Source organism: Marmota monax, unplaced genomic scaffold (genome assembly GCF_021218885.2).
Source record: "Marmota monax isolate L192 unplaced genomic scaffold, Marmota_monax_Labrador192_F-V1.1 WCK01_AAM20220418_F8-fsc00013, whole genome shotgun sequence".
NCBI classification, from domain to species: domain Eukaryota; kingdom Metazoa; phylum Chordata; class Mammalia; order Rodentia; family Sciuridae; genus Marmota; species Marmota monax.
In genome coordinates, this window is record NW_026692202.1 from 12,749,639 (window position 1) to 12,770,182 (window position 20,544).

At 34.3% G+C, this 20,544-nt stretch overlaps 1 protein-coding gene across 2 annotated transcripts in view; it reads right to left on the reverse strand.

The window, feature by feature from the left end:
* Nucleotides 1–6,467: 6,467 nt before the first annotated feature.
* The window catches only part of Fhl5 (four and a half LIM domains 5), a 43,362-nt gene continuing 29,285 nt past the window's right edge, over nt 6,468–20,544 (reverse strand). For both annotated transcript variants that reach the window (XM_046431174.1, XM_058575549.1), the window contains exons 3-6: nt 19,794–19,968; nt 18,545–18,714; nt 14,723–14,909; nt 6,468–10,710 (exon numbers count right to left, since the gene is read on the reverse strand). In XM_046431174.1, the coding sequence (XP_046287130.1) occupies nt 10,547–10,710; nt 14,723–14,909; nt 18,545–18,714; nt 19,794–19,968 (696 nt within the window). In that variant the 3' untranslated portion in view covers nt 6,468–10,546. The remainder of the gene's footprint in view (nt 10,711–14,722; nt 14,910–18,544; nt 18,715–19,793; nt 19,969–20,544) is intronic.

The following is a 20,544-nucleotide window of genomic DNA, read 5'->3' on the forward strand; positions in this document are numbered from 1 at the left end:
AAGCACTTGGTGTTTCAATGGAGAAGAATTAACTATAACTTGAACCAAATACAACGAGTGTGGGACACCAGAGTTTTCATAACCAGAGTATAAAGGAGGGGAAAGATATTTCCACCTGGAGAAACTGACTTATGAGCTATAAGTTAAATAATGGATGCATTTTAATAGAAATTAAATTGCAAAAGTGAAGATGGTAGAGAGAACTCCCACTGTGGGAGACCATTTTGAGCGAAGGAACTGAGTTAAAAAAAAATACAGCATTTATTTGAAGAACAATGAATAAATAGACCTCACTACCTCTATGCTGGGCTTTGTTCTAGGCAATACATATATTGAATAGAAAAGACAAAATTTCTACTCTTAAGGATGTACATTTCAGTGGGGAATAAATACTGAAAGGGGTCTAGGAAAAGAGACTGGAGCTAGATTTTGGAGGGTATCTATGGGAGAGCCAACAAAGACTGCCGAATATGGAAGAACCAAGATCACATGGTAATTAAGAAATATTTACCTAGTGAGGAATATGCAGGATACATAAAAGGTTGAGGTCATGGAGACACAGAGAGAAACAAGTCTCAATAGGAGACAATTTAGGGTCCAAATGAGAGGTAATTAAGCCTCAACCAGGGAAGCAAAAAGGAGAAAACAGTCTTGAGGCATCCCGTCTGTGACAGCATTTGGACCAGTAGAAGGGCATGAAGAACATGGAAATGTTGACACTAAACTTTCTGCAGTCTGTATTGCAATTACATGTGCCTGAATCATAATGATTTGAGCCAACTATTTCATATCTTTAAGCCCCAGTTCTCTCATCAGTACAACAACAACAACAAATCACTTTGTTATACCATTGTTTGTTTGTTTGTTTTTAAAAAAGGAAGACGAACAAATAAATCACAAAGACAAACACATTCCACATTAATAGGGATACGGAGAGTTCTCAACCCTTGGGAGCTGTTACTGGAGGAAATCAAGAAAACCAAAACAGAGTCATTCATACCTACCTGCCTGTATTTGCATCAGATGCATTTGAAGAGGAGACTGCTCTTGCCTTAAGGGTGACAATTATTCACAAAGGAGATAATTAACTGAGAATTTTCAGTAATTATTCCATATTAAGGCCACAGATAAAAGGTTCTTAATTTTTTATTTGGGAATCAAAATAGTTGTGGATTTTGATATTAATCTTGTCATAAACTGTCCAAGAGTTCATTTTGTAAGCTAGAAACATACCTCTTAGGAGGGATGAAAAGAGATCTTATGAGAAAAAAATCCTAAGAATGAGAGAGTTTTAATACCCAGAGTGTTTTATTTCTGGCCATCTTAAGATCTGTCTCTGGCCACTTGCTAGCTGTAGATTTGTGTTTGCCCACCTTAAAGGCCACATACTGAATTTAATGTAGAGGTACCAGGCAGCAGAATTGTGGATGCTAGTTAAGCTAATGTGGATTAAAGAACTAACTAGATGTTTGTTTTCTGGAATTCCATCCAAAGCAATTAAGTGAATAGTCTGAGTTTATATCCAGAGGGAATTCATGCCTATTAAGAGAAGGAGAACATTGAAACAGAAGAGGTGGATGTGTCAAGAAAAGGCAAAGCTTAATAAGGAGTAAGGAGAGGAATGCTTTACCCTGGGAGGATTGAGGAGGTAGTCCATGAATGCTGTTCCGTTGTGATAAAAGAATTGAAGATGTCCAAAGCTATGCATACTCCCCTGTAGGTTAAAGTAACATTGTCAGCACTTTTCAGAGACAGAGAGACTGCATTTTTGCAGTTTAAGCAAATTCAGTACAATTGCATTTTTAGTTGTCTGCAAGCACATGATACAAAACTTAGATGATTTTAAATTCAGCAGGCATATTTGGGATAGTCTGGCTTACCATAAAAGCTGTGCATGTAGTCTACTTTGAAAGCTCTAGAGGAAACTTCAAAGTTGTTATTCTCCATGGGCACCTAAAAATTATTTGTTTCAAGGCATCCAGGTAAATTCTGGTTGAGAAAAACATATTCTACAGATTTATATGGACAGAGGAAACCGTGGTATCAAAATTAAAAAAATAAATAAATCAAAGTAGATATTTGAAGTTGCAGGCATTAATTTGCAATCCAGTTGCTTCTCACATGGGCCACTCCATATAACATGTTAAAGATGAATAGCAAGAAATTTATATACTTATCATCATTATTGACAACACAGGGAGAATATTATTATAGCAATAATAATTCACAACTAGAATTTAACTCATTATTTGTTGTCAACCAAGTATCAGATATTTTACTAAGTACTGGGTTTATAAAACATGAATAAACATGACCCAAGCATAGAGTGTGGGGGGAGGAAGTTGAAGATAACTAACATTTAATAACTTTATAATAAGCTGAATATGTGCCAGGTAGATGTAAAGAGACACACACACACATACACACACACACATTTTATTTTATATTCACTGAAAGCTTTTTAAGGCTTATGCTATAGTTTCCCAATTAGAGTTTAGCAGTTTCAGAAAATGTCACACAAAAAAGCAGGTGGCAAGCTGGGATCTAAACCTAGTTGTTCTATCTTTAAAGACCATCTTTTAACTAGGCTGCTTCTCGTTCCTGTGATATAAATCAACTTGTTTAAACCTCTCACAAGATTACAAAGGAAGTTGAAGAAAATGACTAAATTTTGCTAAGGAACATTTGCAAATGTTTCACAGAGGATGTAACTTTGATCTGGGTCTTAAACATTAAAATTTTGACAGGCAACTGAGAAGAGGGGAATCTTAGGCAGAGGAAACAGCATGGGCAGAAGCACAGAAAAAGTGAAGGACATATTTGGTAAGAAAAAATGTTTGCAAGAGAAAATTAAGAAGCGGTGGCACTAAATTGCTGAGACTGACTTCAGACTTGTAATCATCCTACCTCAGCTTCCCAAATTGATCAGTTTAAAGTCATGCACCACTGTGTCCAGCTACTAATTGTGGCATTTCTTATAGGGCTGAGTAGTAATGGACTGGGGAAAGAAAAGACCAAGACAAATCTTAATAAAAAAGCTTTATTGAGATATAGATTACACATTATATAATTCAATAATTTTCAATAATTTTACCAAGTGGTGTAGCGGTAACCAAAAATCAGTTTCAGAATATTTTTTATCTCCTCCAGTAAAGACACTCCATGCCCATTTAGTTATTTGGCATTTCTACCCCCAACCCGAGGAAACCTTTAATCTACTTTCTCTATCAGTTTGGTCTTTCTGGATATGTATACTTGGAATCATATGTGACTTTTTATCTGGCTTACTTTTACTTAGCATAGTATTTTCAAAATTTATTCACATCATAGCATGTAGCAGCACTCTAAACATTTTTGTGTGTGAATAATACTTCATTATATGGGAATACCACAGTTTATCCATTAATCAGTTCAACGCTTGAGTTCTTCAGGTGTTTGACTATTATGAATAATGCTGCTATGAACATTTGAGTGGACACACATTTTCATTTCTCTTGGATAGATATCTAGGAGTAGAATTCCTGGGTTCTATGGTAGTTTTGTTTAGTATTATCAGAAACTGCCAAACTGTTTTCCCAATGGCTGTACAATTTTATGTTCATGCCTGTGAAATATATTTTTTTCTCTATATCCTCAATAGCATTTGTTACTGTCTTACTATTATAAGATATCCTGTGTGAAGTGATATCTCATTGTGGTTTTGTGTTTCCCTAATGACTTAATTTTCATGTGCTTAAGACTTGAATTCTAAAAGCTCTATCTGTATAACAAAGATGAGGAGTGCAGAAAGATAGTGGAATTTATTGAAAGGATAACAAAATTGTCAGCTATTCATCTGAAATTGAGTTGCAGATGTCCAAAATGCAGCAAGAAACTTTGGGTCAGAACTCAGAAGTGAGAATATATATTTAGGACTCAGTTTTAAAGAGGAGGCATCAAAATCATAAAATTAGATGAGTTTACCAACACAGGAAATACTGAGCAAGAAAGTTGAGAATATTGAAGGATATCTGTAAGGGAGGATGACATTTAGGAGGCTTAGGAGAACCTGGCATTGTGGAGTCATTGAAGAAACAAGTCATTTTGAAGAAACAAGGTGTTATGGTTTAGATGTGAGGTGTCCTCCAAAAGCATGGAGACAATGCAAGAAGGTTCAGAGGAGAAATTATTGGGTTGGGAGAGTCTTAACCCAATCAGTGAATTAATCCTCTGATGTGGATTAACTGAGTGGTAACTAAAGGTGGGTAGGGTGTGACTTTGGGATATATATATATATATATATATATATATATATACATATATATATATATATCTCAAATGGAGACCATTCTGAAGGTCTGAAGGTGGAAAGGTGGAAATTGGGAGCATGACTTTGGGATATGTATATGTATTATATATATATGTATTATATGTATTATATATGGGATGGGATATGTATATGTGTATTATATGTATTATATATATGTATGTGTGTGTATATATGTGTGTGTGTGTATATATATATATATATATATAAATACATATATATATATATATATGTATATAAATACATATGCTCATAATGTGAGCTTCTTCCCTCTGCCACTCTCTTCCACCATGATGTTCTGTCTTACCTCAAGCCCTGAGGAATGGGGAGCTGGCCTTCTATGGGCTAAGACCTCTGAAACTGTGAGCCCTAAAATAAACATTTTTTTCCTCTATGGTTGTGCTGGTCAGGTAATTTAGTCACAGCAGTGGAAAAGCTAAACCACATGGGGAGGCCAACAAACGCAAATTCTTTGCAGCAGTATAGAAAGTTGAATAAGAAGGTAGTCATTGAATTTGGTGACTACATATCCACTGGGGGTACCTGACAGAGTAATGTTTATTTAGGCAAGGAGACAGATGCTAAAGTGTAGCTGTCAAGTTCAGATTTTCATATAAAAAAATTCTTGTCAATATGTTTTGCTTCCTGTGAATGTAGTTTTGGAAAATTTTTATTATATAAGGTAATGAAGGCTTTACATTTCTATTTTTTTCAGGAAAGCTATTTTTTTATCATCACTTTGTTTCTTTCTCAATTTCTCCTTTATCCTAACTCCCTTCCCTTATTCTCTGAAAACAGGAGTTAGAGCAATCAGGTAAAAAACCCATTAGTGATGCCACAGAGTTAACCTAGAGATAGGCTGTCATTTGAATAGAGTAAGCCTGGAGGATTCAGTGTGTGCACTTGCATAAATACCAAAGTTGATTTTCTTCTTATGTGTGGTAGAAATAGTATTTGTGTCACTGAGTCATTGAATGAATGTCTGTTGAGCTCATTAATGTTCCTTACTCAGAAAACCCTTTATGGAATCCACTCCATTAGTTTATTACCATTCATGGGAAAATATTTGACCAAAATACTCTTTGCTCCTCTGTGACACAGGACATAATTCTATCAAAGTGAGCTGTTCCCTTTCTTGACCACAGATATATCCTATCCAGTCATTACAAATACACACAGACTGTTATTTTTTTTTTATGGACTCAAGCTTTGAGCATGAATCTCTTCTGTTGATTTTCCCTCCTTTTGATTTCCAATTTTAGAAATAGTTCCTCCCTGTCCATTTTCAACAGGATAACCATCTGTAAAGCTATGCAGCCAGGAAAACTCAAGATAGTTTATGATTCTGATATGTTTTTAAATTCTTTCTCCATGATATACGAACAGGATCTAAGAAGCTACGTGACAACCAAGTGGAGGAAGTCACTTCTATATTCTCTTTTTTTCCCTTTATTCTAATTTGTTATACATGATGGCAGAATGCAATTCATTTCATATTACACATATAGAGGTCAAATTTTCAAGTCACTGGTTGTTCACAAAGTATTTTCACACCATTCGTGTCTTCATACATATACTAGAATGATGTCTAACTCATTCCACCATCATTCCTACCCCCTTATCCCCTCCCTTCCCCCTTCCTCCCCTTTGCCCTATCTAAATTTCCTTCATTCCTCCCATGCTCCCCACCCCCATAGCCATAATGAGTTAGCATCCTCATATCAAAGAAAACATTTGGCATTTTGGTTTTTTGGGATTGGCTTACTTCACTTAGTATTATAATCTCCAACTCCAATTCATTTATCTGCAAATGCCATGATTCCATTCTCTTTCAATGTTCCATTATATATATAAACCAAAGTTTCCCTATCCATTCATCCTACATTGCATCTAGATTGGTTCCACAATTTAGCTATTGTGAATTGTGCTGCTATAAACATTGATATGCCTGTGCCCCGTTTTTAAGTCCTTGGGGTATATTCTCTTGAGTTGGATGGCTCAAATGAAGTCTCTTAACAGATTTCCTAATGGTTTTCTTTTGGAAAAAAAAAAACAAAAACTAGATGATGCTTGTAGTGTGGATTAGATGAAAGTTTGTGAAGATTTACATTGCAGACAAAAAATTTGCTTTATACAGAAAAAATAAGAGCTTAAAATCACCACGATTTTAACAATTCCTTTAATAGAGAGGACATTAGTGAAAGATTATTTGAATCAAGGTGGAAGAATTTCAATCAAAGTGATCTATTTCCTATAGTATATTGTTAGAGTTACAGAAATAATAATTAGGAACAAAATATTTCTTGCTTACAATATTTATACAGTTGATCATTGTAAGAAAGAGCACAGACATGGTTCTCCTTGTTTAATTGGGAGGCATTCTGTTTGGGCTACATTTCAATTATATTATTTTTCTAATTAATGCCCTGCATTCGATATAATCAATTTGAATGTTGTAAAAGTAGATGGGACAAGAAGATAAAAGTCATCATGTTCCCTATGTGATAAAAGTAAAAGAAAAATTACAGATTTTGTTTCACATCTGTTCTGTTTACTGCACAGTTAATGTAAAAAGTGAATCTCTGAAGCAATTGAATAAATATAAACATGTGAAATGCAAATGTATTTATCATATAAAACTTCTGAAAAACCACAATTTGTAAACAAGCAAAAAGCTGTAGTATTTTAAAGTAGCAAACATCTATTTATATTATTTATAATAATAACTATAATTATTTTCTAATTTTGAATTATAAAATAATTGTTGGCCCAATTGTATCCAAGTCATGCTGCAAAAATCATTTCCATATTTAAAATATGAACTACTATTAACATGATGAATAGATTAAAAAATACGTCTTCCTTAAAGTAAAACAATAGTATTACTAATGTCAAAATCTTTGAGGGTTGATTTTTCACTTGTGGCTTTAAATTTTGCAGTGATTTTAATCAAAGTGAGTTGTGATCAGTGTTATCATTTTTCACAATGGTTGGCTGATCTTTCAACTGCAATGTACAATAATATATATATTTAATTATAATGACTAAGTTTTGAACCTGTGACTGTGGCACAATCGCATTACACTTAATGAATGGTGCTAGTTGGTCCTCTTATAACATTTTTTATGATTTCATCAATTAAAAATTGAACCCCTGGGTATGCTCCCCATAATCATCAAAACCACAGTTCTCTTTTGCTTTTCTCTGTCATCTTTAATCCCCAAAACAACAACGTAAAATATTTTGATTTGTTGACCCAAAAAATTAACAAATACAGCTCCAAGCCTGCATTATATCTTGGGCATCTTCTCTTTTCATTTTTTGTTGCCACTAACCATATGAATGAACCTGTGTAGGAAGAAACCTAAGCCTTGGAACCCTGTCTCCTTTGGTTCCCACAAATACTGTCATGATCCTTTTTCACCCCCATGTGAGAAAAGTTGGTAACTTTCTATGGCCTGTTATATATATACTTTTTATCCTAAGAATTAATATTCTCCCTTCCTCTGACATGTTCTCTTTTAGCAATCTCATTTCTCCCTGCTCTGGCACAACCTCTCTGCTACTTTCAAGCCATTCAATTCTTATTAGCACATGTGACTTGCTTCTAACGACTTCCCTGCCTGTGTAGATGTCACCTGGAGTCATGGGGAGTCAGTCCACTGTTTCCTGAGGCAGCCTATTCCATTTTTGGATAAGTCAGTTAAAAGAGCTTTTCTCTCTATTGTATAAATCAAATAAGTTAGCTATATGATTTTCACAGTTTTTTTTTTTTTTTGATGTGGATATCAATCTAATGAGGCCTTATTTCCTAGTTGTTTTGCAGATGTGTGTTATGTCTATAGGGTGCTTTGTCTACGCTGTAAGGGAGGATTCTCTGCATCTGGCATATCCACAATTCCATGCCTGGATTCACCCTGTCATCACTTCAGATGCAAAACAGTGTGAGGTCTACTTTTGGACACAGCACATGTATAAACACATGTTTGATGACTAAGCCACCTTTTAAATATGAACTATTTTATGTGAAAATATATATACAAACTATAGTTATTCAAGAATGATAAAAAATCCCTATCTAAAAGTGATCCTGTAAATTTTAATTGTAGAGACTAAATGCAAGCCTGATCATATGCATACTCCCTTACACACATAGCAAAATTACTAAATATTAGTAATTGTTTAACAAAAAAAGCATTATGTGTTGTATGTTTGTCTACAATTGGGTAACAGAGAAAATGTTACATCTCTTGTATTCTATATTTTGAATGGAATAATAATAATAATGATGATGATGAAGCAATTGGCAAATGATAGTTCTACAGCTGCAATTTCATATAATGTAGGAAAACGTGGATAGTTTGGCTGGCATTTTACAATGTGAATATGAGAAAATATCTCATATTTTACTTCAGTTGTAGTTTCAAATACTCTACAGAGCTTGGTCTCTTATTAGTATCTCTAAATTGTTAGCATCTTTAAATACCCCTTAATTATAAACTATTTTAAAAGTTGTTTTAGTAACAATTTTAATTGAATTTTCTGTGATGCTATTGTCATCGTTGTAATGAGCCACAACCTATATTTCAGTCAGAACATCTTATGCTCTGCAGTAATCTGAAAGTACACACATAAATATATCTAGGTGGGTTTTTTTACCCAACCTTACTCCACCCTACCCAGGAGCTGCTATAACTAGTAACTGACCATGGAGAGCACAGGCTGTTTTCCATTTGTTCCAAATAATGTGATAAAAATATCATCTAGAGACAACTAGGTGTGTCACTATCAGTTAATGTCTGATACAAAGATAAACATATGGTGAGAGACTTTTCACTAAAGTTTTCTTTGTGGTCTAATACATACTGACTTATTTATACAGTGGCTACTTAGAGTTAGGAGTGCAGCTCCTGGTCATGTAGCAGATTTACAAGCTAGGATTGGCTTGGGGCAAGGTGGGCAGCATAGGTAGGGAGAAGTAGTAGGAAGGGATCATCTTTAGCCAGCACGACTCTACTGTGAATTGTTCTTTTTCAATTTTTATTTTATTTATTTTTATTCTAATTTATTATATATGACTCAATTAACTAGATGTCTTTAAAGCCCACTTTTATGCCTATCCATTAATCATCTATGTAATTTTAGCAAGCAAAATGCACGAGGCTCAGAGTTAATTATGCATTATATTATGCCTTCAGATATCTGGATAAAAGTCATGCTAGAACACTCAATCACTTCCCTAAAATTCATTTCCACTACTGATGACTTAATGATATATTTACTTTAGAGATTTGCCTTGGGGGAGAATGATTATCCTGGTTAGTTTTACTTGAAAGAATAAACTTGTACTTCATGGAATCTGTAAGCATTTTTCTTTCTCTTAAAGTTCTTTTTTATTAGTGAATATTTATTATGCAAGAGAGTGGTTTTTTAAATCATTCTGTTAATTGTATTTTCAAAGCCCACAATTAGTACAGAGAGTGTTGAAACTCATGCTTTGGCTATTCCTAGGTAGAAATGATCCCCTTGATACCACTGCAAAGTATGAGAGCCCTAACATACACAGTTCTTAAATTGCGTTGATTAAACCTGGTTAACAACAGGCTGAGGAACCTGGGGAAGCAGTGTGTATGAGGGAAGGCTGCAGCTTTGTTTCTTAAATCCAAAGTCAGTACATTTGAGCAGTAAAAGAATGATTTAAAAAACCACTCTCTTGCATAACAAATATTCACTGATAAAAAAAGAACTTTAAATAAGAGAAAGAAAAATAAAAATGACAATTTTTAAGTATGATGATCACAAATCAATCTTTGTTTATAAACCTTGTTCTACCATTCATCTATCACATTATATGTAACTCACTAGCTAGAAATACAAATGTTAGCCTAATTTATACCTCTCAATTTAACTCTTTGATTTTTTACTCTGTAGTTTTGAAAACTGTCATTCTTCAGTAATAATATCCACAACTTCTAAGTACAGGTCATATACTCAATTATGAAGAAATATTTTCCCATGTTTCTAACAGCAGAGAGCAGTATTTTTCAAGGAGAGCTGATTTTGTGATTTAACAAATATTCTTTTGGTAAACTGCTTTTTATGTTTATAGCTATAAACCCTACATTAACAATTTTCTAAAACCTAAGTTAAAAAAAAAATACTACTGCAACTCAGTTCTGGATTTAGTGAGAACAAAGACAAAATGGATTTCTGGTGGAGAAAGACTACCATCGCTGCCTCCTAGATGTCAGTGTCCACCCCAGAACCGCATTTTCGGCAGAAGATTTCCGTGCTCTGGGTCAGGAAGCCCTCACCCACCAAGGAGATGGCGCACTTTCCACAGTTAAAGCACTCACTGTGCCACTGGCGGTCTTGAAAGCATATAAACTTGGCCCCTCTGAGACCTGTAAAGGAATTGGGAGAAGAGAAATACATTCACTCAATGAGTGTATTGAATCAACCTGATTGACCATTCAATTAGGTGCTGTTCTGGGAACTGGGGTACAGCAGTGAGCAAGATGATGTAGAGGTGTCACTCCAAGAAGAAAGCTGTAAAGGTCTATGAATCTGGGGCTGAGACTGTAGCTCAGTGGCAGAATTCTTGCCAGTTCCATCCTTAGCACCACATAAAAATAAATAAAATAAAGGCATGCTATCCATTTACAACCAAAAAATATTTTTTTTAAAAAAATCTATGAATCTGAATTGCTCCTGCCACTGTGGCCTATTTCTTTCTTTCATTTTTTTTTTTTTTCAGTGCAAGGGACCAAACTTAAACACATGCTTAGGCAGGTGATCTATCACACCCCCAGTCCTCAGAGATTAATTCCCAAGAAATGTCTCATTAGCCTCTACCATTTTAACTTAGGGCACACTTTTGCTGTTGTGTTTTTTAAAAGCTAATAGAATTTGAGTCTGCAGTGACCCTCTGATCTTTCTGCCTAATATGATTTCAGAGTGCAGTTCAAGAAATAGAGACGTTATAGAGGAGAAAAGATCTAAAAGTTGGAAAGTGGTTGATTTGCCTGAGGCTTGGGTTTATTTATTTGACAAGTTTTCTCAAAATGACCTTAATGTTACAGATTTTCTATAATTTTCTTATCATCCATGGAGTGTAGATGAAATAATTCATGTGCTAATTCATATATAATTTCTAAATACTCCATTTTAGGATGGTGAAATTGAAAGTGCCAATAAGCATTCCATTTCAGACAAACTCTGACTGTGATAATGAAGTTTTGTTTCCATCTTAAAAAGTCATAGTTGATATCTTTAGAGTTTAGTAGTTCATAGAGAAATTTGCTTCAAATCCCTACTTTCTTTCCTTGATTAAATTTACAGTTGCTTATTGATGTTATCATCAATAGTTTCTAATAAATTAGTATATAACAAGTAATTCCCTCAAAGTTATTTGAAGCATTAATAAACTGATTGTAAGAGTCATATTCTATGTATTTACATGAATCATTTCTATTCATAAAATTATTAGATATGTAGCACTTTGATGCTTATGAGTTTTCTTGATTTAATTAGTAAGCCTTATATAAGTGGCAAATGTAAAGTAGTTCTAAAATTTTACAAAGAAGAAAAACATCAAAGCATCTGGCAGTGTCCACAATTAAAACACTATGTTTACTCCTTTAGGTCATGAAGATCATTTGCAGTAAGAAAGTCAGCCTGGAAACTTGTCTCTGCCACCTCTTTTGTTGGGCTTTATTTGTTCCTAGCAAGTCAATTCAATAGGAGGTGGCATTTTTTGAGCCCCTAAATATGTGCTAGTCACTACTATAAGCCCTTTATGTGTATTACCTCATATGGTTCTCATCTGATTTTCATGGGGGAAGATATTAGAATCATCCCACTTAGACAAAAAACAAGAGGTGGAGAAGTTCAACCACTTGCCGGAGGTCAACCAAATGCTAAGTGGTAAGATCTGATTCCAACCAAGGCAGTCTGGCTTCAGAGACTATGCTATTAACCTCACCAAATTAATTTTAACTAAATCACTGGTAAAACAAAACGTAACCAAGAATATTGGCAACTCTCTCTGGAGAAAATACAATATTTAAATTCCTCTTCCTCTAAATAAACACAAATCTAAGAACTTATTCCTGGTCATTGAAATTATGTATCCTGTGACCAAGAATACAGATCCTTAAGGTGACATATGTTTACATGAATGCCCAAACTTCTAAAGATAAGTATATGGCAGTATCCGGTATATTAATATGGTATTTTAATTCAAATAGCTATTGTAGTTTGTGGGGTTTTGTTTATTTGTTTGATTTGGGGGCACTGGGAATTGAACCCAAGGCCTACTTGTATGCTAGACAAGCCCTTTACCACAGAGCTACATTCCCAGCCCCAAATATCTATGGTATATTACTTCAGATAGCTCCAATTTTAAAGAATATTTACTTCCAGGCCTATATATATTAAGCAGTCAGATCAAGAAATAGTAAGTGACTTGGAGGTTTTTGCAAGCATTTCAGTTTCAATCAAGAACTGAAGTAAGATTATTATTAGAAGTTCCCTTTAGACTGTTCTAAATCAGATATACATTTAGGTTACTGTTGGGTGTGATTTATGGTTCTTGATCATCCTTGTGTTTGTGAGAAAAACAATATTGTTTTTGTCTGACTTTAAAAAGCTGATTTCAGTGATTGATTTGGAACAATTCATCAGAAAAATCACTTAGACATATCTGCGATGAATCAGAATTGAAACTCATCAATGTATGTTCTCTGAGATCTTTATTCGCTATTTGAATGCCCAAAGAAATGTGCAACACATTTTAAATTATTTGATTTCCCCATTTCCTTATTGGTGTCCCTTTTTTCTAGTTCATTTCAAAAAATGTTTGGAATCAATTGTGATGGCATATTTACTAAGATTTTGGAGCTCAAGGTACTTATGCATGTCTGAAAGTCCAATTTTTGAACAAAGTGGTGGAGATGGTGTCTTGTTGCCTTAGTTGTAAGAGAAGCCAGATGTATAAAAAGCAGGAGAGCAGAGTGGTTAGGAGCATGTGCTCTGAGACCCAATAGTCTGGAATTGTCAAGTCCTTGGCAAGGGTCAAGGAAGTAATGTACCTGAGTGACAGAGACAGGATGTGAGGAACACAGAGGGCACTCCCCACACAAAATGGCAGCTGCTCAGCTCCATGTGACCTTGACCCTGTTTAGGGAACATGAAGGCAGCCTGTTCATCGGTGGTAAGCTCTATATTTGCTTTTGGCTGCAGAGATAGATTTTACATTCATCTTTCCCCCCAAATATGTCCAGGCCTAACAAAGCTGTTCTGCTAGTCAGATGTAGCCCATGGCTAGTGTGAGAATATGAAAAAAAAAATGGGGTCCCTATGCAAATGGGTGGAAGCCTGAAAGTTGGGGTTTGCATGAAACTTTTTCCTTCATTAAAAGATACATAGAATCAACTTTTGTTTTGTTATATTTATTTGAAAATGGAGGAGGAGGAGGAAAGGGATAGCATCATCTTTAATTCTCTTGTTATATAATCTGAACTAAAAAAATGAAATATGGTCTAAGAATGGAGAGCAGAATATAGTTCTGTCACATTATTAAGTGACGATAAATTGCTTCAAAGAATAGCTGCTGGTTTCTTAAGTATCCTGCTGGCTTTAGTTCCCTTACTATAGGATTAGCAGTTTAGAGATGGCTGAGGAAAATATAATGTATTTTTTTAAACCTTGAAAACCTATTTAACATGGATCAATTTATCATTGATGTCATTTTTCAAATCATATCTCATGTATCTTGTTTCTTTAGTAGAAAGCTATATTGTTTTTCTTTCATCTGTTCATAATCTCAACTTGTTGCAAGTGAATGGAGAGAAAAGAGAGTAATGTATTTGTTAGAAGCATGTTAAAATGAAGTTTAGTTCATTCCTGACCTATGCTTTCCTAATCATAGCAGTTTCAGATATTTTATAGAATATTGTACTTAATTAAAAACTTCTGTATCTTAATTCTGCTTGGCTCTGTTTGGAATAAAGGCAGAATTCTGATTTATTATACTCTTTCCTCCCATTCAAATCCTTAATGAGACTCAAATCAGGCCTCTTCATTTAACGTCTTCTCTGACCTCATATCTCATCCTTTTTTTCTCCTTCCTTAAACTATGACTTTACTTAGAATCTGTACCATTAGGGTAGTGTTTAATTTCTTTTGAAGAGAATAGTTACTCAAATTATACTCTGTCCTTTCCTTGAGGGGGCCATGTAATATTCGAATTTTTTATAAATTGGTACCTCAGTTGTGTTTGCTCAAAAGGAAAGGAAATACAAAAGTATAATGAAAGATTTAGATTTTTTACTTATATTTCCTAAACTAACTAGGTAACATTTTATGTAGTTATAACTGTCTTATGGTGGTACCATGTTGAACTGGAGAACTTACCAGTAATGGGTTTGGTACATGCCGCACACCTTTTGGCATAAAGATGGTTGTAACAGTCCATGCAGAATGGATAATCATCTTTGGACATAAATTCTTCTTCACAAAGCTCTTTCCTACAGCCACTACACAGAAAACACTCTCTATGCCATTGCTGGTCATGAAACATTATGCCACCTGAAGATATCACCTGCCAAAGAATTTCAAAAAAAAGTCAATGAGTGTGGTCTCCATTGCATGTTAGACCTTTTCATAATGTCATTCTATGCCCACAACTGATACTCTACCTGATTGATTTAGGATATTATTTTCCTTAAAACTTCTGTGATTTTTTCTTAGTCAATATGTGAAATCAAATGTTATAGGAATAGGATTGGTAAAAAATGAAAATTATTCTAATTTTTCTCAACCAATGGATCAGAAAAATGGCATGGCCTTTTTGGACTCAAGAAGATGAAAAAGAAATAGGTGTTTGATTCACCTCATCTTCCTTTGAGTTTTCTTAGCTTTGCCATCAGAGTTAAGATAGTTCTATACTATGTTCTTACATCAATATCTAATTTGTAAGGATCTGAGGAAAAACATCTACTTTTTCCTGTAAGCTTTGTACTAGGGTCAAGAATATCTGGAAGTAGAAATCCTGGATGGAATTGGTAAATATCGTCATTTGCTATTAATGACTTACATTTCTTAATTGTTTTGAGGTCCTCAGTACTGTTCTAAGAGGTGGCCTCTTTGTATATTCTCAACATCTCTGCTTGGTGGAGACTATCATCTTTACCCCTTTTACAGATGAGCAAGAATCAAGAGTTAAAGTCACTAAATTACTTTTTCTGGAGACAGCATTCAAACCTGCACAGTATGTACACAACCTGTGTACATAAGCATTAATACCATTTGGAGTTGAGGTTAATTTGCATGGGTGAGCAGTTGATAAGATCTTGTGGAATGAATACTTAAAAACAACAACAACAACAATATAACTTTCAGAAAGCAATTCTAATATTGTATCTAGCACAAGAAGGGTGTTGTAGGGTATGTGTTTTTAGCTTTGGGATTCAAATAATGGCACTCACTGTATATTAAGCCTTAGGGTATGATTGGGTTTGGCCAAAGATGTTTATTAGTTCTTCATAAGATAATATAGTTTTTCTTAGCCAATTTAATCCAAGGATTCTACTTTTTAAAAACTTTAGATATATTTATCAAAATCAGATGGGTAAATATTAGGCAACTCTTCTTGTGTAGTTACTTTGAAGTCATCATCTTTCAAATTTGTGGTCATTGAACTCCTAGAATTGCTGAGGAAATTGGAATATGTTCCTGTACACGTTTTATAAAGAATGAAACAATATGGTATCAGAGATGGCCTACCGTCTTTATATTAGAATTAACTCATATTAAAGATAGTTTAAGTCATTTTATTGTTGACAAACTCAAGTGTTGTTTGTCTATCATGTAGGCTTTTGAAAAAATATTTTAAAGATATTTTTAAACTTATAATAAATATCTTAGAAATTAAAGATACTTGACATAAAAGTTGTTTTTCCTAAAGGAAAAAAGCTTACTATTCTGAATAAGTAAATGAAAGTATAATGGTGTGTGTGAAGTAAAGCAATTTAAAATACCCCCTACTGACTTCAAATGCCTTACCGCAGGCACAGCAGAAATCATGATGACTTTGATTTGTTTGGTCAAATGATTAGCAGGCAATGCTTAAAAGATTTAAAACTTGGAAAATGTATTCACAGCAAAATAAAACTTGATATATATGCCAAGGTCTATTTAATTATGGAGAAGAAACTCTGGAACGTTAAAAATTGTTTCCTTGTGATTACATTTCTTTTGAAGAGGGAGGTGAACTAAGATGAAGTCTAATATTTAAGCTTGGTTTTGGCCACTGACTGATTCCATGATTTATAATAAGTTTCTTCTCTGGAGAAGTGGAGGCAATGATGATTTTTCATGCCATAGATACCAAAGCAAGAGTTGAACATATTTAACTCTATTTGAACTCTGAGAAATTTGAATTCAAAGCACTTGTGGTTTGAGGTCAGTTGCTCTCTAGAGGAAAATAAATTTAGTGTGACAAAATAAAATCTGTTGAAAAAGTTTAAAGGCCTGGTTGTCAAGTAGTTTTTTCTTTCTAAAAACCATGTGGTCTTTGGTTTGGGTTGAAAAAAAATTGCTTTTCTTTAGCTTTGATCAAAAACATTTACATCCAGCTTTCCTTATGGAAATTGTAGTTTTAAAAATTAAGCAGAAAATAATCTGGCATGCCATGACCTATCTATTATCCAACATAAACATTTCATAAATTTTTGATGACTTTGAATCACATTCTAAATATAGTCACAGCTGCCTATAACCTGGGAAGCACCAATGATTCATCCCAAACCGTATTCAGCCCTGAATTATGACAGAAGTTCCCATCTTGAATCTTTACAGCAGTATTGAAAGAACGTTCATATTGTCCAACAAATTTTAAGATAATTCTCACAAATTCCATTAATATTTTAGTCTAAGTCTTTAAGAAAGGAAACCTAAATTGGCTACTTAGTTGTCTTTCAAAACAGTTAGTTAAACCTACTCATTTTATTTCTAGCATCTATTTTTAAATTTATGTCATTGACTCTGGTAATTCAATGGAGTCATAGGATCTGACCACTGCTTGAAACATTTCCTGTCAGTGTTTCTTTGAGTACTAGATGATTTCATATAATATTACTATCCATTGTAATTTTCAATCATCATTATAATGTAATTCAATAATTACAACTTAGGAGAGTATATTTATTTAAATATAAATGTAGTATTGGTATTGTTAATATCTGTAGAAAATTACTGTATGTGTGTTCATATGTGTGTGTATATGCACCTGTACGTGGTAATGAGACCCAGATATCCGGATGCAAATATACAAATGGTCTTAAGAGAACTGCCAACGTTGCCTATGGATCAAAAATATTTAGGAACCAGTATACCAATCCGAAGTGCTTTCATGAATCAACTTTCTCATTGTAATTTATAGTGTCATTTTAAATTTGTAATGTCTCACAGGTCAAGACTTACTTTGAGAATATTAATATATGTTATGAAGCATGGACAGGTTTCATCAAGATTAGAGATGTGAGCCACTTTCCACATAAAAATATAGAGGGTAAAGAAGAGTTGGACAAAGTTTACCTCTGAAAAATGACTTGCTTTCTTCCTTGGAAAATATACTTTTCATGGGAAACCAACTCCCTGCATGCAACATTGAAACTGGAAGTAAAAGAACTTGAAGCTCTTAGTTTTGTTGGTGTTTTCATCTTTATCGAATTCCCCTTAAGATCTCCACAAACCTACTCTTTGAAAATGCCAAAGCTTCAAACCAAGAAGACATTTGCATTGCACAATGTGAGGAGTTAAGATCTTATTTAATTTGGTTCTTTAGTCACTCTGTGAAGCAAGTCCATATTCCTCTGAAACAGTTAACACTGAAAGGATCAAAAATTATGTCCTAAGAATTTTGTATTCAAAAAGAAATGTACTGTCTCTCAGAATGCATGAACTCATTTATAGAAGCAGTGAATGGAACTGGAATGTCAAATCACTTGAACCACTAGAAAATTAAATTCATGTCCTGGATGAAATTTTATAGCTGATAAAATATAGGTGGTCATCCTTGCTGACAGAGAGTAGTTTTGTGCATGTTGGAATTCAAAGCTAATATGAATGTATTAGACAGATATGACTGTATCAGTTCATTCCAAATATATCATGTAGAAAAAAAAAGCAATGATACAGAAGCTTCTACAAGTTTCATCCTCTTTAGATAATTACCTTATTGCAAAAGTTGCAGTAATGAGCAAACTTCTTCTCAAAACATGGCAGGCAGTAATTTCCATTCTCTTTGGAGATCAAGGGCTTTGTGCCTATTGGCTGTAGGCAAAGCTCACACACAAAACAGGTTTCATGCCAGTAGTTTCCCTTAAACTCCATTTTGCGAGAACCTATGAAATCCAAAAATAAGAACCTGTTAGTACTAGTCAGGCATGGTTTTATTTTCTTTAGGTAAGTGTAGATCAAATTACTTAAAATACATATTTTAAACACCAAGTTGAAAAATGAATTGTCCTTTTATAAAAATTACATTCTGTCAGTTTCAGAAACATCCATCTGGGGAAAGAAAAGTTAATACAGTTCAGCCTTGATGACAATGAATTATTCTTTCACTGAAAACTCCTCCAAGGACTGCATAAGGCACAATTTAGAGATGTTAAAGTATTTTAAAGGGAGAATAGGAATGGCTGCACATGGTTTAGATAAATTGGGTAATTATAATAATTACAAGGATATTAGAAATGCCCAGGGTACAACCCCCAATATTTATATTGTATAGTTATGGCCTCTAAAATTATTTGAATCCATAATAAGAAAATGTGTGTGTGTGTGTATGTGTGTATGTGTGTGTGTGTGTGTGTGTAAAAGAGAGAACGGGGGAGGAAAGAAGGGAAGGAAGGAGGAGAGAGAGAGAGAAAGAATTTCAGGTCTTATGCTGCTGTCCATAGAGAGAGAGTAAAGGACCAAAATATAATGAATTCATGCTTGTCAAAAGTGGAGTGATTTACATAGAGACTTCTTCCTAAAAGAAACAATGAAGACTGATCCCTGAACCAGCTTGTGTAGAGTTACAACATGATAGTTGGTCCCAATCTCCTCTGGCAGATTTTTTTTTTCCCCTTAGAACATTTGTTATGTCTCCAGGGCAATGTGTTTAAGTAGTGTTATTAACAAACAAACAAACAAACAACAACAACAACAAAACCTACCATTTATTCAGGTTCTGCTTGAAAATGTTATCTATGAATCAGTTTTTATTAAAATACACAGAACACTAATTTACCTGTTCAAGGATAATAAATGAACAACCTTTTTATTTTGTAAAGTACATGAAGTGAGATCAAGAGAGGAAGAAAATTGTCTTTCTCAAACCCAAGGCTTTGTGAACTGCTGTAATAGGGCACATTGTGGCCCTTAATGAAAAACACTGCAGCTTTGGTTAGACACCAGTGCTCCCAGGAGATCTTACCAGGCATGATGGTCCTTTTGCATTTGAAGCACTTAGAGGAGCACTCATTAGAATAGCACTCTGTGCACAGCAGGCGCTCATCCTTGGCAGCAAAAGGCTTTTCCACCAGAGAGTGTTTGCATTTGGTGCACTTGAAGCATCCTTCATGCCAGTGCTTTTGTTTGTAACAAAGATCCTTTGAGACAGTAAATAAAAGTTAATTAAATGTGTTTGCAATAAAGGCCATTTTATAAGACAAAACTGAACACATGGGACTCTAGTGCCAGTAGGTTGTTCTACTAGCTTGAGGGAAAGTTGTTATTGATACTGTTATCTATAGCGAAGAGACTGTGGAGTAATTATGAGCTACAGTCTGGGTGTTTCTTGGTTGGTCACTAAAGGAGCTGGAAAATACACTGACTTTCTGCTATTTTTTCCTTTTGCATAGTGCAAGAGATTTTTCAGGAATTGTTTTTAATTTTTAGATTGTAATATCCCATTACACGTTGAGATTTAACTAACTAAATAAGCATACAAATAATACCACCTAATAAAAGCAAAGTTAAGAAGATGATGAAGAAGGAAAGAAAGAGAAAGAAGGAAGGAAGGAAGGAAGGAAGGAAGGAAGGAAGGAAGGAAGAAGATAATGGTGATCAATGAGCATTGCAGGAAGAATGGGTGGTATAAAGGGAGGTTTCCAAATCTTATGGGGTTTAGTGGAGCTGAGGTTGATTTTTAAGTTGGAAAGTATTAATTTTCCATCTTTACACCT